The sequence below is a fragment of the Plectropomus leopardus genome, chromosome 11 (genome assembly GCF_008729295.1).
Source record: "Plectropomus leopardus isolate mb chromosome 11, YSFRI_Pleo_2.0, whole genome shotgun sequence".
In the NCBI taxonomy this organism is placed as follows: Eukaryota; Metazoa; Chordata; class Actinopteri; order Perciformes; family Serranidae; genus Plectropomus; species Plectropomus leopardus.
The window spans coordinates 7,661,723-7,685,315 of NC_056473.1; the positions used below are offsets into that span (position 1 = coordinate 7,661,723).

At 41.5% G+C, this 23,593-nt stretch overlaps 1 protein-coding gene across 2 annotated transcripts in view; it reads right to left on the minus strand.

Moving 5' to 3' along the window:
- reln (reelin) overlaps positions 1 to 23,593 on the minus strand; it is a 114,914-nt gene that overhangs the window by 50,512 nt on the left and 40,809 nt on the right. For both annotated transcript variants that reach the window (XM_042495701.1, XM_042495700.1), the window contains exons 3-4: positions 20,194 to 20,332; positions 5,585 to 5,655 (exon numbers count right to left, since the gene is read on the minus strand). In XM_042495701.1, coding sequence (XP_042351635.1) covers positions 5,585 to 5,655; positions 20,194 to 20,332 — 210 coding nt within the window. The remainder of the gene's footprint in view (positions 1 to 5,584; positions 5,656 to 20,193; positions 20,333 to 23,593) is intronic.

A 23,593-nucleotide genomic window follows, 5' to 3' on the forward strand; every position in this document is an offset into this window, starting at 1 on the left:
TTATTAACAGTCTTTTTAAACTAAAATAAAAATGAAATATGCAGTTATGTGCTCGTGTTCATCTTACAAATTCAACCTGAAAAGAGCATGTACTAAACCCCAATTCCTGGTAATCCACCCTCTCTAACTGACATACAGTAATAAATGCTTGGTTGGTATTCTGCTCTCTACAGTCTCTCTCTTAAACAAACCCTTCTAAATCGTCTTTCTAGTGAGGCCATTTGGCTAGAGAAAGGCCCAAGGAATTTTTTTGGGTGGATAATCCCTTCAAGCTTCCAAAAAGGCCTCATTTACAGTTTTCTTTCTCCATGCTTCATCACGCTCTCCTGCTGTCTCTCTCACTTTTCTTCTATCACAATCTTTCCCTCCTGCCCACCCCTCCATCCGCACCCATTCTGTCTCTCTCTGCCTAACCCTCTGCACATCGGGAGCAGACAGTGGCGCTCATTTCACTTGGATTAATCCCCTCTCACTTTCTTAAAGACTTCAATTACTGCCTCCTCTATTTGTGGCTCATCTCTGCTAATGCCTGTATCTCCCTGGCCAGGGCTTATACTCACAAGCATGCAGAAGGACGCACACACGTGCGCGCGCGCACACACACACACACACACACACACACACACACACACACACACACACAGTAATGAACACATACATACAGACGACTTCTCCTTCCACAGCTGACCCAACCCTCTCTGATATTTGCACATGCACACATATAAACAGGAGCAACAAAAAGGAGGGGATTCTCAATAAACTACACCAGGACTGAAATCGGATGGGTGCTGATGAGCAGGGTTGGGGTGATACACGGGGGGGACGAAATGAGCATAAGCTTTGGCAGACTCAGACATCTCAGCACAAAGAGCGCAGGGCACAAGTCATGTTAAATCTTCTCCCCCTCTTCTCTCTATCTTCCAGCTCTAATCTCCTCTCGCTCCTCTTTTTCTCCCCACTCTGTAAACTGCACCCTCTACTCCAGTCTCCCTTGTTCTCCACTCGTTTGCTCTTTTTCCCTCCGTCTGACTCACATCCTTGACGACGTGAACCGCGTTTGAAGTCGAGTTGCTCTCCATCTAACTGGCGGTTGCAATTACTGACTCACCAGGACGCAGGATGCTGTTGTTTTTCCTTTTACAATTACTAGAAAGAAATGGTTCTCCAAGGTCAGATTGCAGCCCCTTCACTCCACTCAGCGAAAAACCAGGGCCTTTGTGTGGGCTTCAATTGGCATCATTACAATAATCATAGGTGAGTAGAGAGGAGACCAGCAAAGAAGACTCACTGCTATTTTCCAATCTCTGTGTTACCTTGTCTCGTCTTTTTAGTAAAGGTGGGATCTAAGGTAAAGATAAGAAATATTTTTCTGCACTATAATGAAAATTAGAGTCTAACCAAGAGTCTCAAACATGAGGACAGGCTTATTTAGTGTGCAGTTTTGGCTTTTGTGTTTATCTCCTCTGCAAAATTCTTCTGGCTTTCAATGCGTTAGAGATGTGGGAAACACAACACATTTTCTTCCCCATATCATCATCCCTTGCTTGCTGAAGTGGAGTATTTGACATAATTCTAACAAAAGTTGCACAAACACAAATCAAAAGAGGGAAAATCTTAACTGCAGAGAAAAAGAAAAGAAGACTGGGAAGAGAGAAAGAACAAAAACAAGAGAAAAAAGGACTAGAGGCGACAGTAAGGATGCAAGAGGCAAAGAGATATAGACCAGTTAGCGTGGTCTCAAGGTTTCTGAGCGATGAAGGATGGCAGTCAAACTGGCATGCAGCCAGGCAAACAGGCTGGCTGGCAGACTGGGTGGGTGGCGAGGGGGTGGGAGAGGGGAGGCCACCCGTCCCTCCTCTGTTGCGCTGTGATCAGGCGTCCCTCAGGGAGCAGTGGCCTCTTTGAGTTATATGTCCCTTTAATAATCCATCTGGGGTGCAGTGCACTCGGCCAGGCCCATAAAGACCTGATTTATTCCCTCACTGGAAATGAGAGGACCTGGCGATGCTGGGCAGAAAGCAGGGACTGCTGGCCCTGCTGTCAGGAGATAGAGCTGATGGACGGCCTGCAGCGCCATTGAACACCCACAACCACTCCACCCTCTAGCACAGAGCACCCTTTCCTAGCCCGCTCCTACCTCTCCTCATCCTCCACCCTGGCTCCTCTCATATGGGCTTAATAAGTCTTTTTATGGTCGCTCAGTAGCAGCAGAAATGTACTTCTGTTTCATCCTCGTGCCTGTCTGTTCCTATACTTGCAGTTGTTTAAAACTGTGGTGGTAATTTGCATTTTGCCGCATCATGCTTTAAAGCATCTCCAGGAGCCTGTCCAAACAATTTGGCAATGTGTTGATTGGTGCCACGAACTACTCCGTTCATTCAGCTGCAGCAGTATTTGTCAGACTCCCATTAGTGTTGTCTTCTGAATCCACACGTAAGAACAAAATATGGCGATTTTTTCCGTGCTGGTTGTTGAGGAAAAAAAATTGGTGTCGATCAAAGCAAATGTAAGGGAAGTTGGAAGGATAAACTAGACACTAAATGAAGGAAGCGGGTAAAGACGAGTGCTGGCACAGCAGAAAGAAGCTCTGAGAGCACAAGGGGAAAGCAGTGCGTTTGGGACCAGGCGTCCCTCAACACACACACAAATCTAGCCTTGCTTAAGTCTAAGCAGGCTTTTAGGAGCACCGAAGCAGAAACATTAAAACAAACACCTGTCTATATGAACTTGCAGGGAGGCTTTCTGTTACCAAGAGGCAAAGTCCTGCATGTCAGATGTACCACAGTGGTTAAGGGCTTATACTTCTACTCTTCTTTCTTTATCCTTAAATCTCTCACTTACATTAGAATTTATATCTCCATCAATTTATCATGCTAAGCTCAAATTCACACTCCAATGTTACCTTCATTTTCTATCTTACTGGCTAATCTGTCCATTTGTTCTCTAAGTCCCTAACCTGGCTGATCACCCTTGATTGCCTTCTTACTTGAGCAGCCTGCCCTCCGTTTCTCTCCCTCCCTTCCTCCTTCCCGCTCGCTCCTCCATGGATCATAACCCTGCTTTAGATAGCTTTCATTTCTCCAGCTCTTCAAAGCTGGAGTCTTAAGCATATGAACTTCTGAAGTGGCTTGAGCTGGCCCGTATCTTTTATTCCACTTTGAATGCTAATGCCTAGATTTGAAGTAACTTTGCTCAGAGCAGCTTGCACTCTCTTTGCCACTCTGCAGCTGAATTTGGGACGGTAGCCTATTTGATCCCGCCGGAAGGGAAAAGTCTACAGGCCTCTGCCTCACCCGCTGGTAAGTCTGACTTTGCTGAAGGAACTGAGACAATCAACATGATTTATTTATAGTTTTGCACTTTAGCAGGTTTATTCTGAGTTGCATTACCACACTTTCCTACATGGTAACATTGTTTCGGTTGCAACATTGCACAGTTTGTTTAATGTCAAAATCATTTTCAAGTTTAATTTTTATGTCAAGAGCACTGCACATTCCAGTTTCAAAGTTTCTGTAATCTGCACAGCTCTTTTGAAGCTGCAGGTTTTGGTTTGGAAAGGAGAAAAGGCCCTGACTAAGTTAGATCACTGGAGCACAGAAAAATGATGCTTGTCTTTTTTCAGACAATCCACAAGAGACCAGAAATGATCAGACCCATTCCTGTTTCCTCCTTTCTCTCATCTCTCCTTTCGCCTTCTGTTGCAGACAGCATGCTCATCGCTTATTTGTAATTCAGATTTCCTGGCGTAGTTGGGCAACAGAAAGAGCGTTGCGTTATTGGCCGTCAAAGAAATTAGTTTACAACAAGGTCAGCCACCAGTTCACATCTACTCTTTCCCCACTTTTCTTTTGTTAATGATGTTTAATCACCACACTAGCTCTCTCCAACACTCAAATCACCTGAAATTTATGACCTTCAAGTTTCTCATTACCACTATCTGTTCATCCCACCATCTTTGTCCTTCTATGGTCAAATCTGTCCTTCAGCAATCAGACAGAAACTGTCGTTACTGTAATTTATAGCTCCACATTCCTAAGCTTTAACAAAATGTTTCGGCTTTTGCCCCTACTCTATGCTTTCTAACTCTAACTGTTGGCACATGGTTTGTGTACAACATATACATGACAAGGTACACAACTGACTGTAAACAGGAAAAAGGCTGTGTTTTTTAAACTGCAAAAGAAAAGAAAAATCACAATTAAAATATTCATAGTTTGTTGCATACATATTCAAAAAGTATTGCTGAAATCTGAATAAAACCGACATATCTCACATATTTTAATTGAAAAATGCTACATTTGGAAAAATACCTAATTCAGAATATCTACACAGGAAAATGATGTTTGCATGACTCATATCAAATTCAGAATATTTATATTCATAATAATAGCGGATCATTTGTGTGCAGGAAAATGTAGTCACTGTCTCTCCCACCTGTCTTACTTCTCATACCTGTATTTTCTCCATGCAGACTACATGTTTTTTACCTGACTGCTAGTCTCTCTGTCTGCTCCTGTTCACATCCCGTCCCCTCCAAGGCCTTGTAAGGTCTAAATCTCTGCTTTCCAGTTTGTCGGCTGTGAGTAGCTGTGTATTAGTGTGATACTGTGGGGCCTTGGCACTAAACAACTAAGTGACTGTTGCTGGCTGCAGATATTTTATTTGCAGAGGGAGAAGACTGGGGCAGTGTGTCAGTGGTGGTGAGAGGATGAGCTCTCGGGGCAAGGAGACAGAGGAGAGGAGCCTTGTCGCTTCCTCTCTGTCACTCTTCCAGGCCTGACTGAGGGCTCTGTGCCCCATCTTTTCCAAATGGCGTGGAGCCATGAGGTTGAGCACTCTCTTCTTGGCGTGTGCTACAATTATCGGTAGTGTCTCCATTGACCTGCTGAGGGACACACTTGTACTGAAGAGTCCTCAGAGACTCACCACAGAGGTTTTTTTCCTAATAAACACAGAGTGCATCTTAGAGCTGAAATGTTGTTGTTTTTCCCCTGAAACAGTTAGTGGAAAGACCCGGCAGCAGTAAGTATGCTTCTCCACTTTCAGCATTAAAGTCAAATTTGATCTATAAGGAGGAGTTCTTGAGTGAGGAGGAGGCTTCTTTCCTGTAAACAAGCAATTATACACACTCAGCATGCAGAGTGGGACTGCACTGTCTGTCAATAGCTACTTAAGGCTGTCACAGAAAGTGGATGTAAGAAGTGTCGGCCATAAAGCGTAAATCTCCAGGGAAGGGGGGGGGGGTGGGGGGGCTGAGTTTAGCATAAGCTGAAATTAAGCTGGCAATATAGGACATCCAAATATCTCTGGCTTTGGCTGCATCATTAGGCAGAAAGAGAGCCAGGAAGTGCTGAAATGCCACTGTCATGAAGAAGCAGCATATCAACCATATTGTGTCATCCATATTCTGACAATCTGTGCATATAATGGACAGTAATGGGAAGTGCGGAGAGGGTTCGGTATGTATATATGTTGGTGCACATGCTTTAACATATATGTTTTTTCATACACGAATATCTTCCTGCATGTGCAGTGTGTGCATGTTTCTGTCATATATGTGTCGTCCCCTGCTGATGCGACTCACCTCCTTGCTCACAGAGCTGTTGGGCCAGAGCATCCTTGAAAATGATCTGTCCTCTATGTGTTGCTGTGGCTCTAAGGAAAAGAGAAGGAGAAAGAGAGCATTAAGGCAAACAGCACAGAGGAAAAAGTTAAGCAGTCTGTCCTCAATAAAGATCAATCTAGCACAGATGGTGCAATTTCCCGCAAAACCAAAATACGTTGAAGCATCCTCCATTAAAAAAGGACATTTTCTGAAGTTCATTATGATGTGACTTTGAGGTAAAAACTACAAGAAAGAACCAACTTGGAACTAAATTTACACATACGGGAAAGGACGATCGAGCGATAACGAGCAACAATAAGCTCGGAAAACTACACCTACACCGCCTTATTATTCTCATCTCACTGTGCATGTTGGTAGCCAGTGAGCAGAGTTGGAGGTCTTGTTACCACGACTGCACAGAGGATAACTGTCATTTTATCATTCAGGTATTGACAAGGAGATTTCCTAAACAACATTTTGTGCTCATACAGTATAAAACAGAGTGTGGGTTATCATATGTCTTCCAATATCATCAGCTCCCTGCACAACCATACCCCCCCTCTTGCGTGCCGGTGTAAATCTAACTGTATGTTGCGTGCTGAATGTATGGAATGTAATATGAATATACTTTCAGTGGCCATGGGATGCATTATTCATTTGAAAATGGAGAGATCTTTAAAAATCTAAGAGGGTGAAATGGCTCGGAGAGCAGTGGGATCTTTTACACAGACACTGAGACATGCTCTGCTGCACTGTAGCCTTGTAGAAAGAGATCTGCTGTCATTTGCAACAGCAGAATTTTTTGGGTAAAGATGTACACTGCTCTCCAGTGTAGAACTGTCATCCCTTCCAATAACAATAACAACAACAACAACAACAACAACAACAACAATACTACTACCATTACTTATAACAATACAGCAGCTGTTATATGTATGTAGGGCTGTGTATTTGCAAGAATCCATTGACACGATACATATCACTGGTTATAATTCAATACATCGCAATACACTGCAGTAAGGTAATGCTGGGGCCACAGTTCCTGCATGAGCAGCGCATCTATGCGTGGAAAACCTCTTCCTTTTTTCGGCACCCATGTTATAACATGCCGCAGCCACACTGCCTGCCTGACCAGCACTGCTTAGGTGAGGCGTGACTATTGCTCAGCAATTGAACATCTTGAGAATAGCAGTCTCGCCTATTTTTTTTAAAAATTGTGTGTGTGTGTGTGTGTGTGTGTGTGTGTGTGTGTGTGTGTGTGTGTGTGTGATGTGTGCAGTTTCAGCAAAAAAAGACAGTAAAAATGGTCTTTCAATAATCATTCTGACATTATATCACCTTTCAAGACAGTTCAATAAATATTTCTTTTCTGTTTCAAAATAAAAGCCCTCTGACAATATTTCTGTCTACTTCTGTCGGGCTTTTTAATGTGAAATAATTGCAGGAGCATGATGGTGACAACACACTGGCTGGCACAGCTACATAAGTAAGTGGATAATTGGCTTTTAATTGTGGGAATACATTAGTTGTAGCAGCAGGCAGCTCTGCAGCAGCAACGCTATCTGTGAGAAAACGTACAAGTCGCTGCAGCTCTGCAAGGTAGCCATCAAGCACTGCTCATGCAGCCAGGATGTATTTCATTGTATTGTGTACACTGTTTTTAATCTAATTTTAGGAAAAGTTTCATAGTATAAAGAACACGCCACCACATGCATAAAAAAGTTTACTTTTTTATGCAATCAGAACAGTGGGATCTGCCTTTAAATTTATCCCAGTCTCTGTAACATCCAACATCATAGCACTGCTTTTTGTGCAGAGTAAAGTAATTAACACACTTATACACACCTAATGTAATGTTCAAGTATAATGTACTTAAAAAAATCTAGGAAACTGATTACCTTGAAAGTAGTAGTAGTAAGTAAATATAACTATATAAACTATACTATATAAAATATCATTCTGAGCATCTTAAGACAAGACCAGTGTCTGTGGAAACAAATGAAATTATACAATGAAAACAGATTTACAGTTTACAAATCCAAATTTAAAGTAAACTTAACATTTAGGAATGAAATATATTACATAAATTAAAACTAATAGTCATATTTACTTCTATTCATCAAGGCAATTGGTTTCCTAGATTTGTGAAAGTAAGAGCAGCATGTGAGTTTACAGAGTAATAATAAGTGTGTATGACAGAAGAATAAAAATCCCATAGCACAAATGTGGGGGGAGATTGAGGTGGAATGAGTATGGAAGAGGCTGCAGTTTCAGAGAGTCCTTGAAATGAGTCATTGGGGGAAAAATGGTAAAACTTTGTAGCCCTGAAGCCCTTTGTAGCTCCTTCTAGTCAGTGGCAGCAGGAAAATGGGATGTGTCGTGGCCCCATGAAGGAAAGTTCTGTGCGAGGGGAGACAACGCTTTATTGTTAGATGGCAAGTAAAAGCTGTATTACACCAATCCGACGGTATAACTTGCATTTTCCCCATAGAGGGAAATCAATTGGAGTGGGATTGAGGTCAAAGACATAAAGAGGATAAATATCACAGCTATTATGTGTTTCCTCACTGACTACTTGCAGTACTGTCCATCAAGAAGAAGAGCGCAGTTGGGAGTCTCGTGAGGCACTGAGACAAAATTCTTATGTAATTTAGCTTTGCTATTAATTATGAGCATAATCCTTGACTTGTAAATCTGAGCAACGTCATGCTAAAACACACACTGACACAGAACTATGTGTGCCACCCACCTACTGTATAATGAGAAAGTCAATTCAATGAGCACTTGTGGAATAAAAGGCCTATTTTTCTAGTCTCTGCCATGTAAGGACACACTTGTGTGCCTCACACTGTTGTCCCAGAGTTTAGGGTATTCCCAGGATCGAGGAGCATTGCACAACATTTCCTTTTATCGAAGTCAAACCAATGAAGTAGAGCTCTGAGTAACCTCACTGAGATTTCAAATACACTATATGTCAAACTCTATGGAAGTGATCCAGACAGTTGTACGTGTGTGAATGTGCAGAGCCACACCCGGTCATATATTACATGTTACAAAACAGAAGATGAGGAGAAGATTAAAAATAAGCAAAATTTTATGGGGCGTGCACAATATGGTGGGTGCTTGAGTCAGTGAGCCTCACATCCATTTTGCAGACTTGTCCTGCTTCATTCCTGTTTCCTTCTCTACAGTCCCATGTGGATTTTGCCCCGCACCTCCCAACTCTACCCACCCTGGCGCACCATGCAGACTCAGGCCTTTTATGGGTGCCAAGGCATTTACACGTTTATCTCAGCTCATGAATAATGAATAGGCCCCTCATCAATTAGTAAAGAGCTCTTTTGCCTTTGTAGAGCTTGGGAGAAAACATACTTAATTACACTCATATTTCAGAATTGGGGGAAAACTAATTTGAGTTTGGTATTTATGAATAAAAGATGGCGCGTAACGAACAGCGGGTGGGGATGTAGGAACAAGGCCCTTAAATATTTACTAACACAGTCGTAGCTCAAGCTCACTAAACAGATTCTGTTAAGTGCCAGGGGACAGGGGGCTCTATCAAGAACCACAGCTGACCTAACACACATCTTTTACACACACTGAACACACACACACACACACACACACACACACACACACACACACACACACACACAGTGAGTCTGTTACAGTAATCCTCACAAAGCCAGGTAGGAGAAAACTGCCACCCAAAGCTGGCAGCAATATATATACTCAACAGTAACAAACCTGCAGTGCGAAAGTATCAACAAAATGTACTTAAAGTATCAAAAGTTAAAGTACTGACTATGCAGCAGATTGGTCCCTGTCAAATTTTGATTATTATATATTATACTTTTGGATTCTCATTACTGATGCCTAAATGTGCAAAAAAATATTTCTGTGTTGTAACTGGGTGAGTTGGAGCCTGTTTGAATGATTTTATAGGCCGCTGGGTTGTTAAATCTATAACAATGCATCAAATTTGAGTGAGCTTTGAATGAGTTTTGTTGTTAAAATCTTAATTGGAAAAACAATTCTTCAATATGTTTGTATGTATATGTATGTTTGTTTTCAATTCCAATACAATGTGGCAGATGTCTAATTCATTCATCTTTGACTTGTCCTCTCCCTGATGTAACAATGAGGGAAGTGTGTGTGTTGCCAACAGTGTGCTCAGCAGCTGACTGTGCTGTAGCTCTCTATTGTTCTAAACACTTAACCTGCCCGAAGAACGCAGAGAGTTTGATTGAAATCCCTCTTTTTACTGTGCACCTCTCAAATATTCTGTTTCGTGTGAAAATATGTCACATTACAGAAGCTAAAGATTCAGTTTCACTGGTACTTCAGTAAATGTAAATGTACTTACAGTAGTTACTTTATACCACTACAATGTGAAAGCTGTGTAGTATTTTTTAGGAAAGTCTTTTTAAAAATGCAATTATGCAGAAATGCCTTTTGAAAGTTCCAGAAGCACTTGTCTGTTTCTAATGATGTTGTTTTCCTTCCCTCCAATAAATGCACAGGCATCTACTAAACAATGAGGGAAGCAATAAATTCAGTGGGGAAATAGTGCTTTTACTTTGAAAGTGTGTGCATGTTTGACTGGTTTGACTATGTGTGACTTAATAACGTGTATGTCATTAAAGCAGTAGCCAGGAGAGGGCATTTAGTCTGAGCTGGAGAGTGTGTGATCGGCGCAGCGCGACGCCAGCGTCTGTCCTGCCGTCACACTCCAGCGGCTCCTCAGCGTGTGTCTCTCATTACGGTCTCCACACTGGGAGCCACACACACACACACACACACACATATTCACACAAAGAACAGCACTGATACACACAAAACATTTATTGAACATCTAAATGTTAATTTGACTTTCTTTGGGGGGGAAAAGCAATTAAGAGCCTAAACGTGTTGCTGTTTTTTTTTTCCTCTTTTCTCCTCTAGTCTGATTCCAACGAGGGATCATTCATCTTGTGAAAGTAAGTGTCATCCTCTCCCCTCTCATTAGTCTAGAGGAGAAAATCTGAGAGATGGGGAAGAGCAAGGGATTGGGAAAGATGAAGAAAAAAGAGGAGGACTGAGTCAGAGACATGGATAAATAGGGGAGGGGGAGGTAGAGGAGGAGGGTTGGGATTTGGTCAGTGGAAAAAGAGATGGGGGTTAGATGGCCTTGTCTTTCAAAGTCCACAATCTGCTGTCAGATAGCGAGGCATGCGGGTAAAGGCAGAGATCCAGTACACACACACACACACACACACACACACACACACACACACACACACACCAGGCCACATATGAGCTTTAACATGTATGCAGATGGACAGGCTGTCACTCAAAGAGCTCCCAAAAGGGCCTGGAGTGGGTAATTACCAAGCATGTCTTCCATGTTAGATTACATGTTGCTGTCGGCCATAAGTATCCCTCAGGAGCCAGCTTGACAGCTCCCTGCTAACCACACACACACTCACGCAGCGGGGAGCACTGACGGTTGATTTACCCTAAAGCCATATACTGTACATGCAGTTAAATATAGAGACTGCGATCATAAAGCCATGAATATGCACCTAACACTGACCAAACAAACAAAGTTTTTCTTTCAACAAGACCGGTGAAAATGTTTCTCTCTCAAACAATTGCATCTGAGGGGGGAGAACACCTAAGTTGTCTCGCTCTTCCCTTCCTCGTTAGATGACTCTCCCATCCCGTTCTCCTCAAATCCTAATTAAAAGCTCATTTTCTCTCCCAGCTCACTGGGCCTGTTGGTAATCATGATTAATATGAGGAGTTTCAGAGGGATGCAGTTCCAGTCGCCAGCGCTGATTTGGTGCATTTGGACCTAGCCCTTAAAATAATACACCCTAATTGGTTGATTTATCTTCCACGTTGAGGACCAGCTGTGGTTATGGCACAGCAATCAGGGACGATGGGTAAAAGAATAGAGAGGCAGGAGGATGGAGAAGTTAAGACAGGATGATGGGAGAGTCGGACTAAGAAAGGAAACAAGAATTCATGATAAAAATAAAAGCAGGGTATTTTTACCCAGCCTTGATATTTTCATACCAATCGCGCTGAGAAGATGAGACTGGCTTCGTGGAATCACATTACTTCGTCTCCCTGACCGCCCCTCCCTCCGCCCCTAAATTAATTAATTGAAAAAGGCTCTTGGAGAACATGCAAATTTAATGAAGCTCCACAGAGGAGGGATTTGGGAGTTGTTTGGCAAATTACCTGCTTGTTAGCACAGGGTCATAGAGAGTAGCGGCTCCAAATTCAGCCAGAAGAAGCGCAGTTACTGCTCAGTATACAGCCAGGAGAAGAGCAATTGACCTTGACTACTGTTAGTAATAATTAGGGAGATTAGGAAAACAACAGCAGTTAGTAGTAAATATGCCATGGAGGAAAAGCAGAGCTGGTTCTAAAAAAGTTGTTGATATTCTGTTGTTGATTTAGCCCTCAACAACGTCAAAAATGAATATCTGAGACAATCAGCCTTTAAAAATCTTTTCTCACCTTCTCTGTGAGGGTCAGGCTAGGACAAGATGGAGAGAAAGACAAGAATCTACTGTATTGACACAGAGTCAACAACAGAGAGATGAATCCTCGCAACGAGTCATGTCTGTAATTTATCTTGTCGGTCACATTGAAGCATATTTGTGGGGACAGACAGCGCAGAATGTGAATCAATCATTTCTCACGAAATACATCTGGGGCAGGCCCCCTCTCCCCTGAGCATGGTTCATTTTGCTGCATTTATAATCAAGCGCTTTCCCTTTTTTTTTCAATCTCTGCGCTCTATTTCATCTAGAATTGATAAGGAGGTCATTGTCCTAGCAGGTGGGACAGTGACCCCCCCTGATGAGAGTGTGTGATGCTGGTGTAGCACAGATGTGATGAAGACAATTTGTGGAAGTATTGATCAGAGCACTGATGTGTAATATGCATGTATATGTGAGTGTACATGTGTGTGCATGAGAGTCTGTGTGTACACAGGTGTATGTATGTAATTACAGGGGTCACAGACCATCCCTTGGGAAATAAGACAACATTGTGGATGCAGAGACCCTTGGGGTAAACAGCAACAGGAGCCCGGTATGTGATCTGTTGAGGGGCGCCATTAAAAGTTGATGATTTACTATTACATTCTGAAAAAGTGACACGTTTTAAAGGCGAAAAAAGGTTAAAAACATGAATATGAGAGATATAAGAGTTGCTGTCTTATATGTGAATGTGTGATAGATGAAAATTGGAATTATATGGCTGGACTGTGTCAGATTTGCAGCTCTGGTCGGGTTGTGGAGAGAAAAAGTGGATCGGATTTATGTGATCTGTCATGCTTCACATTTCTACCCCATATTTCTATATCTACTACGCCAAAATGCGATTACCTTGAACCAATCATTCATGTTCCCTGGCCCAGTGTCTCTAGTGAATCTGTCACACAGCCACAGGCTACCACAGTATGGAGCTTTAATGATGAGGGGAGCTCATTAACCACTGATTTTATGTTAAAAGAGACCAAAGATTGACTCAAATAATAGGAAATCAATGAAGACTTATACCAGGAGACATTAGGTGCTGAAAGAGATAGGTCATCTGTCAGCCTGATGTCTGAACTCTGACCTTTGACCTCTGATTAATACAGGAGGCTGTCCATCATCCTGTCTGTCAGAATCACCAGACTAGATGAGCTTAGGGACACATTATTGTCATCATATGGAAAGGTTAACCCAGATTTTTACTGATCACTCATTTTATGATTGAATTGTCATGTCTCTGATACAGACATTTGCACCTGAAGATTTTGTGAAAGTATAAACATTTACTGTTTAGTCAGCCACGAATGATATCTAGTCAGTGGACGGACATGAATGACGGCTGCCTGCTTCAATTATTGCTATTAAGTTACATGGGGTCTTTTTCATCATGCTAACTTTTGCCTCCTGTCTCCTAACGTGACCCAGAGGTTGTTTAACCAACCGCCATCATGGAGAATTTTCCAATCTCTTGAATGCACCTCAAGGAGATGAGGAGAGAGGATACTTCTGGAGGAGTTTAGACTGAGGAAACAGGGGGGTGATCTACACGCAAGTCTTTTATCAAGAGATGTGACTATGGAGCCCCCTTTGGGGTCAAGAAACTTTTTTTTTGTGTGTAAGAAATGCTGTACCTCCACATGAATCTTTCTTCACACAGTTCATTCTTACAGCCTTTTTATGTAGTGTCAGGTGTGCAGACCTAAAGATAACATAATAGAACACAGTAACTGTGTGAGACTCAATATAATTACAACTTGTGTGTAATTTATCACACATAAGAATGGAGAATAAATTCAATGATAAGAGCTTTGGCATCACTCAAAGCAGCAGTTTGTTTTTTATCTTACAATACAATCGACATATACACATTCTTACACAGCTGTGTGATGAACTATGGTGCACAGTTAACAAAAATGCAAATAAATAAATATCCTAAGTAATCATAACAAATAACATAAGATTTAAAAGGATTATTAAAAAGTTTTTAAAATCATCAATTGTCATCATACCACCAATAGTCAGTTATGTTAGACAATTTACATGAATACAGTTAATGAATAAAGGCCTCTCATACATGTAAGACTTTTTTTGTTAAATTTTTTAAATTAAATTATTTTTTAATAAAAAAAAAATTCCTTAGTTATTTGAAGTGGTTTTTACTATTTATCTTTCTGCGAAAGATACTGAAAGGTTTTAAATTGTTCTTACAGAAGGGGTTCTGTGGATGTTAGCCACCAGTCAGTTTGACAGATAATACAGTCTTGCAGTGCACCATAACTAACTGACACTGCTTAAGACAGATGCTATGGAAAAGGATTTCTAATTTCGCAGCTCCAACTCCTCCATCCTCGCATCCCTTCCTTGCCTCCTTCAATCACATCTCCCATGGGCAGGACTAATATGTGAGGAAAGGAAGTGAGTGAGGAAAGCTAGGAGATGCGCTAGCATGATGAAATGCAGCCATGGAATCAAGAAGAGTTGTGGCCTTTCCACAAAAGCAGCCAAAGCAGGCTGTGTTCACGTGTAGCTGTGGATTGTTGTCAATCACATACGATTTGTAACTGCTTATTTCACAAACCTGTCTACTTTGAACAGATGGCATTATCAACAACACAACAACAGCCGGCATAATTACAGCACAGGAACCATTGCTTTTCAATTACAACTAACAAGACAAGAAGAGTGTTTGAGCGCTCACCTGCCCTCCCTCACTCTATTACCATTTCTCCTCTTGTTTGCTCCTACAAGTAGCTTCAATCAGTCTAAGACTCTTAAGAAGAACTGCAGGAAGCAGGGACGTAGAACAGAACAAATACTTATAGTGGTAGTAAATAGGTGTTTAGCAAACAAATGCACATGCTTAGAAACACACACACATACACAGCATACTATGACATAAAGGAACAGTGCACCATTAGATACGCAGACATCAGTCTCCTCGGGGGAACGCTTTGGGAAGTGGGCTCAAATGCAGTAATTAAAGCAATCTCCAACCAGGGAACTGTCTGAGACCCACAGGGGGACAGTACAAAACACTACAGCTCAAACAAACACACACCACACACATACCAAGTCACAAGAAAATATTCATGCTGGGCTGCATGTGTGCATACAGCACCCAAACACCCATGTAGCACTAACACACAAGCAAGAGTTATGCACGGTGCTTAGGGTGTTTGAATATGTTTCTCTGAAGGGAGCTCTTATTACACATAAAACCTTATAAACGCATGCGCGCACACACACACACACACACACACACACACACACACACACACACACACACACACATGCACACTACTCTGACTGCCTTGAGGCTGTAAGTGAAGCAGGATAAAGGCAAAGAAAGGACGAGACACACCAGTGCATCTTTGGATTCGCCAGAGGAAGCTATTAACCATTCTCACCTCTGCTAAGTGCAGCAAAGCATTCAGTACATTGTGTAGTGTTGTAGACTGTCATGTCTGAGCAAGAAGAATAAAAAGTGGGGCACAGCTGTCTTTTATGCAATCATTAAAGCATGACTTTGTTTGCATTTTGTGTGTAAGAAAATGTTTGTTTCCGGCCACCAGTATAACGTCACTATGATGGCTGCATGTATAACTTCTGAGAGTGTGTCAAAATGGGCTGCAACAAAAGGCTACTTTTATTATCTATTGGTTATTTTGTCCTATCAATTCAATAATGTAATTGTTAAAGGTGCACTATACTAATTTCAACCAGTTTAAAAAAAAAACCAAAAACATAACAATGTTGGTAGGATGTGTAAATAAACTGGTAAATTTAACTCGATCTTATCAGTGCCAACAGATCTCCCAAAATGCACAAGTTTGCATTACGTCACCCACCAGCAGGAGTGTTTATTGGTCTGGTGTAGCGCAGTGCATTCTGGTAGTTGAAGGTTTTCTACCTCTTGAGCAAAAGTAAATGCCACAGCCCTTTCTCTGTGATTTCTCTGGACATGTAGCACCAATTTTAAAAGTATTTGTTTCTTTCTACTTCATAGACAGCCTCGTTCATCTTTCCTTTAGTGGATTACTTCTTTAAGTCACTACAGTCTCAGTAAATATGAATAAAATATCCCATTACTATTTCCCATATCCAAAAGCAACATCTTAATATTATTTTTGTTGTTAGACAACAACCCGAAACTGAAACATATTCACTTTACATCGATATAAAAGAGAAATGCAGCTTGTACTCTTATTTATGAAACTGGAACCAGTGAATGTTTCTTGGCATTTGTGCTTCATAAACAATTCAAATGATAAATCAATTTCAAAACGATTGCTTATGTGTTTGTGTGTGTGTAGTCCCTGCTCCTGCACTTCCTCTACCTCCTCTCCTCCAAGGCCTCCCCTTCTCTTTAGGTGGCAATTTACAGCCACCCAGAAAATTAGTTCTTCTGGATTCCCACGTCACTGCACTCTATCACAGTCCTGCTAGTGATCTGTTACCAGGAACACTCCCACAATATCGCCCATAAAACTGCTCACAGGCCGCACATTAATGCAGTGGCGGAGCAGCTCCAGCCCTGTGAAGGACATGGGATGTCTGTGCCTCTAATTTAAACACTCACGGACACTGCCTGCGGAAAATGGTCCTTGTATCAATCAGGGCAGGGGTGCGATGGGCAAGGGCAGGACATTGCATTATTTACATTTTGTACGGTTTTGTAATGTCAAGTCGCTTAAACTGCATACTTTTTATAACTTTGTTTACCATCACTTTTAAAGTGATGGTAGATTTGCCATTAAACTGCACTTTTTGGGTGAGTTATTTTATAAAAACTGACACAAGAAGAAAATATGACAGAGAATGAGTATGACAGCCGTCTAATCACTGGAAAAAATTATATGGCACCCATGAGGGCCCTGGCTCTGGTCACAAGGGCCTTGCCTGTTGAATTCCTCCCAGAGTCACGTCACTGAAGCCAGGGAGGGAAACTCTTGAGATGAGGATATACTGGTGAAGATGGGAGCTGTGAACTGGAACAGGGTGCAGTTAGAGTGTGTGTTTGTGTGTGTAAGGAGCAGTCTCCAGCCAGCTGGAGTGTGACTGGCTGACTTTGATAAGGTCAGCCGCAGGGGCCCCTATTGTCACACAGTCGTGGCCCCCTGCCAGCCCCACTGTCATCAGTGCTGGCACACTGCTGCTCCGTGGTTTACACTCACAAGCAAACACACACAGCACACGCATGGACACCACACAAATACTGAGGAAACACACAATCCTCGTAAGCTGACACACGCTCAACAGTAAATGTGTTTGCTGGCAGACAAAAAAGCCAGTAAATCTGTTTGGCTCTGTGGATATTGTCTAAATGGCAGCTCCACTTCAGCAAATTCCCCAGCTGAATCCTTTTCTGTCAGTCTGTCCATAAAAGTGTCTGTCTGATAGTCTATCGTGTCCCTCCAGGAATTCATTGAGGGATTTTTGTGCGTGCTGCCAAAATGTTTAATTTAGTTGTGGTTTTTATGAAACACTGATGTGCAATTTGCAATGTCTTTTAAGTTCTGAAAGAGGATGACTGGGTAATAAAAAAGAAAATAAGGGATTAGTTTGGAGTTTGATTTGGCTATCAAGCATTTAAATTATATGTTATATGATGATAATGAGGTTTTCATTTTTAGATGTCATTTTAAAAACATACTTCTTGATATAAAAGTGTGAGAATTACCCTGCTCAAGTGTATCAATATTACAGTATCTGTGGGTGAATTCCTCAAAGATCTTTGTGATGTGGTGCTTTGCCGCTGTGACTTTGCATGGGGCAGAGTTACTGAAGTCCTCCCTTTTCCTCTACGCTTCTCCAGCAACAGCTGCTAATTGCATTTTGACTGATTATCAGCATGAGGCTGTAAATCACCAGCCAAGAGAACTGGAGGGAAAGAGAGTTAGAGGATGTTTCCAACAGAAAGAGATGGAGGAAATGATGAAGAGCAAGACAAAACAGAGGACGGGGGAATGAGAATGAGAAAAGGGAAAGACAAAGGCTGTTCTCAAAGGAATAAAACTAGATCTTTTCATACCTAGGCCAATCAAACAACATGTAAGCATCAGGGAAAGACAGCATGTAACATGTACACAAACAATGAGATAGAAATCACCTGCACAGTTTCCCCGACCAACTGTGCTGAGTTTGTTGTAGCAGACTAAAAATCCCAATTAAAACCCACGTGAAAGCCAATGCTACTTACTAATGCTTATGCATAATGTCACAGAACAAGAGCATCATGTGAGTGCGTGTGCATCTGTATTACACCCATCCTCAAGGGATGGGTGGATCTGTTTAACCACTCACACATTTTCCAATGACAAGAGGGACCAAGCCCACTGAATGAGAGGATGGAGATATTTCCGCTAATTCTCGGCGGGGCAAACACACGTTCACACCTGCCACTGAACGGGCTATGTCAAGCAAGGTATTAAGGATATTACCACATACACACATGCTGTATCTGTCCCCAGATTAACCTCTTTCCAGTCATCATCCATGCTTTCTCTGACAGGATGGCCTTTAAACATCCTTTCTGTGGCTCTGACAGACAAAACGCTGCCCATGATGTCGGCTGATAAACCTCACTCAGGATTAATGGGTCAATGTGCAGCCATACAACATTAACGGATATTATTGTTACAGTAAACTACTTTCATGTCTGGGTTAGACGCGTGGCAGCTGTAAAGGGTCCTAGTCTGCATCCCAACTGCTTATCTGTCTTAAGCCTCATTTCCATTGCACAAAAAACCCGCTAACATCTGCTTAAATCTGTTTTTTTTTTAATGCAATGAGAGAGTGTACAATCGGCATTCATACTCAGGTCAAATGACCCTGCAGTAGTCACAGGTATTTATCACCTCCAGCTCAGATCGAAACTGATGGAAACACAACACCTGAGTGAATACGGTAATTTCAGCTCCTTAACAGGTGAGATGCAATGACATGGTGTCACTGATTACAGTCCGTCTTCTCCTAAGCAGCACTAAAACATTGATCCAAACTGCAGTGAGTTTGAAAGAGAGACTTAATAAGTAAGAGATATAAAAAGAGAAGTAAAGTTTTCACAAATCTCTGTCCATGCTGATGACTAATGTTTACCTGTGCTCTGGCCTGTCAGGGATGTCCAACAGACACACCAAAACAACCCACACACATGCTCGTCTGCTCCAGAGCTGTGTACACAGCTCTAAGTGTGTTTTAGCAGGTTTACCTGTGTTTTAAAAAAAACACATGCATGTGCTAATTTTGGTGGAAAGGGGATGTTATTCTCTATTATGCTGACCATATGCTAGAAAACTTTGAAATCACACATTATAAAATATTACATAAACTGGGGATCTTGCAGGGTCACTATTTGCAGGAATACAACTATACTCCTTTGGAGAATATTTCCCATCCCGCTTCAAATATTATGTCAAACTCCCTTTAAGCAATATGACTCACTAACAATTCCTTCTGTTTCTGCAAAAACACATAACTCGAGAAACAGAAATAATCTTATGTCGATTGCACTCTTGTCAATTTGGCATCAGTATAATCCATAAAGATAAACTGTATTTTGGATTTGTTGCCTCAACTCATTACCAGCCTCCGTTAGTTAACTGTGCTATTTTAGTGGAAGCACAGATTAGGAATGAGAAACAAACTGCTTAAAAAAATAAGATTTCTCACTAAAATGAGTGCTGGTTGGCAGATCAGATACACACTGAAATATACACAACTCTAGTTCACTTTGAAACTCCACCAGTTTCAGCAGCTAATGGTTGTTGACAATGTTCAAGTCACTGAACTTTTTCACATAAGCCACGTCTAAAAACTTATGATGATACGAAATGTTTGATTCATTTCGGAACATCAAGGTAAGTAAAAGACTGACTTAAAACAGTTTAGACTAAGTTTTATGACCACCAAACATTTGAGATCAAGGGAATGTGAACCACCATCTGAGATGGACTGTAGAAATGTGTCTGTGACAGTGCAATTGCTTGTTGTTTGGTTTAAGGCCAGCATTAACCATTCTCTTTTACACACACACAAGCACACATGACTTACAGGAAGTTGACGCAGCCAGTGCCGGGCGGCGGGGCGATCCAGACGAAGCTGAAGCTGGTGGAGGGCTGGTGGCTGACGTGAGAAGCGACCACGCTGCAAACAAACTGGGTTCCACCAAACTGTCTCTCTGGTATCACACCTGAAAGAGGAAGGAAAAGAAAATATGACCAAAAGGATTAATATGGACAGAGTGACAAAGTCACCTGCTGTAGCCAAAGTTTTAAAAAAATTTTTCTGTCATCCCATAATTTAATTTGTGCAAAACATTTTCCAAAGCCAAACTCTGTCTTTAAGATTTCTTAAATGCTGTCTTATCTTCCAAGTAGCAGCTGGTTTCCATTTATTTTACTACAGTATAAAAATCAACTTGCAAAGACATAAAAGTTGTATGTTTTAGGTTAGAGTCATGTCTGCTTTTATCTTTGTAATAGTTAGATTATCGTTGTGTGGTAAGCCCATTCATAAGATAGTGTTTTTATAGTCTGCCAGTGGTTTGTGTCCATGGGCCTCCAAACAACATTGCAACCATGAAATGCACTGTCAGAAAACCACACCCAAAGACAAACAATTAATAAAACATGGATGTGGTGTAAATGATTATATTTAGTTTTTTTTCTTTTGAATCAAAAATACTTTTGGCTGCCAACTCTCATTTCCAAACAGCAGACTTTAAAAACTTATCTGCACTCCACTACATTACTGCACACCCAGAGTTACTTTAATAAAACACACAACAATAATGATGATCACTGTGACGGATAACCAACAGTATCTCAAGTCTGTTCAGTTTGGCTTTTTACGTTACTGAAATGAAAGCCACAATAATAAAAAATGGTATTCTGTGCAAGATGATTTCCAGCAAAATCAAACCTATCTATTTGTATGCAATTAAAATGCAATAATAGTATTTGGTAAGAGAGTGCACTAAAAGTAACTTACAACTTATAAAGTAACACTTCTTACAGACAAGCCGGCATAAATCTGAAACTAATGCATGAGGCGACTGGCCAGAGAATATAACCAGAGCAACAAGACCTGCATGATATTAGAGTAGACATCTATGAGTTTTGCACATACTGTACGTATCCACCTTATCCCCTTCTTTCCGTTTGCTTTTCATTTCTTTCCTAACTTGTTTGATCTCATTCCATTCTTCTGATATTTTTTCCACTGGCATCCCACAGTTTGCTTTTTCTTCTTCATTGCTTCCTGCCTCAAACGCACTTCTCATCCACTGACTCGCCTCTGCTTTTCCCCCCTCTTCACTTCTCTCCTTTCATCATTTATTTTTTCTTGACCCTCTCCTTCTTTTCTCCCTCCCTGTGAGCTGACACTACACAACGGTGCTCTTATTAATGAGGGTCCGCGTCCGGCTATGATTGCACCGATGGAATGACATCATGTCACACAATCTTTCCTTCATATCACAGAGGGCAAGGGCAGGATGCCGCCTGACTCATCAATCACTGTGCAGACATACAGAACGGTTTAATAATTTACTGTAACTAAACGGCTTTGTAGTGTTGGCAAAGAGGCGAGCAAACTATCATGAATGCAAACACAACTCAATGAGATTGCAGAGACAAGTGTGCATCCCCAGACAGATAATCTGGGCATTTGTCACAATTCTACAACACTAAGTCAACATAGTTTGGTCCAGTGCTCACAGAGCAAACACAGTCAGCCAGTTTAAAAATGAATGTGATGTCCCATCTGTGTGTGAAGATGTGCTCTGAGCTGCAGCGCTCTGATGGCTGGCCTCTGCTCTTTATAACCTGCAAACACAATCCTCTCCTCTGCTCTCCTCAATCATAACTCAGCCCACTGAAAACATAATCAGCAATGATTAATAACATTGGAGCTTTAATATCTCCTGAATCAATGTGCAAATCAATATGCAAAGATTGTGTGTGCGTGTGGCTGAAAACTAATTATTTAAAGAGAAATAATTCCGCCCATTTCTGACAGTAATAAATTTGACCTCACAGATTGCATCCATAAATACACACAATGTCGACAGCACCATAAATGTTTCTGTTTAACTCAGCCAGCTGTTTGTGTGTATCTGTGTGTTTTTGCATGAAATGTATGTGTATGTATGCGTGTGTGTGTGTGTGTGTGTGTGTGTGTGTGTGTGTGTGTGTGTGTGTGTGTGTGTGTGCGCACGCGCCATGGTACAAACAAACCTAGTTATCATTGCTGTCGGATGAAAAAGTGAGAAAAACAAGCTTGTTTTTAAATCGAGCACCATGCATTTATTTGTTTACCCTGTGGGGTCTGCAAAGGTTTTCTTGTAGATTTTCTCCTCATAGAGAAACATCTAACTCCTTAACTTCAAACTGAATAATAATCAAAGCATCATGATTTAAAAGGCCTAACATGACAACAACATATTGTGTCATTATATGTGAGTGCATGCAGCGTGTGGGCCTAGTTTGTCAGATTTATGGGGTGCCGAGCAGAGCAGCCTTTCACATTGTTAAGGAGCTGCTAGTGTGTTAAAACAGACTGAGATGTAATCACCCACTAATAGTACTGCTGTTCTCCAATCACCTCTCGGCAACAACCTCTCTGTGTAATGACCACGATGCGCCCTTAAGCAAACACACATACACTCCGACAGGGAAGCACACATAAACACATATAACTGTCTTGGGTTATTGCTATGTTGTTTGCCAGGGCGAAATCTCCTCAGCACCCTATCTTTACCGCCGACATACAGAAAAGCAGAAATTGCTTCTGTGCTGTTCTTACATAGCACTCAGGCAAGCATGCAATGACATACCCATACATCTTTCTCTCTTTTTAACCCCCTCTGACACAAAAGAGTGCCATTTCCAGAACAATTTACTTGTTGTTATGTACCACGCATTTACCGTCGCAACCAAGGCCATCGAAACAACAGTTCTGGCACTAATTGTCCAATTTTGTGGCAGAAGAAGAGAGGGAGAGGCACTGTGAATCTTTCTCATCACATTGCCACGGTGCAATTTGAGAATCCCTGCAGATGTGCATAATACAAGCTTAGCTCTCGTGGCAATGGAAACACTATCTGGAAAGCTGCAAAGACAAACAGAAATGGAGTGTGGTGATGGTGTTGAGCAGCAGACTGAGCAGGGGAGATAGCAGAAGGAGAAAGTAAACGGGCTGTGGCCGGTATGGACAGATGGACAGAAACAATGAATCACTCATTCAAAGGAAAATGGTGTTGTCACTCATCAATGAGTAAAAGAAAAAGGTGGGCAGTGCACCAACAACAACTTCAGTGTTGGACAGAATGGTGTTTCATTTACAGTGACAACAAACTCCTGTGAAACAACCCTAATTAATTCACCACAAGCTACTGTAACATGAATAGGAAAATGAACTCTAACTGGATGAAGTGAAAACAAACACAGAA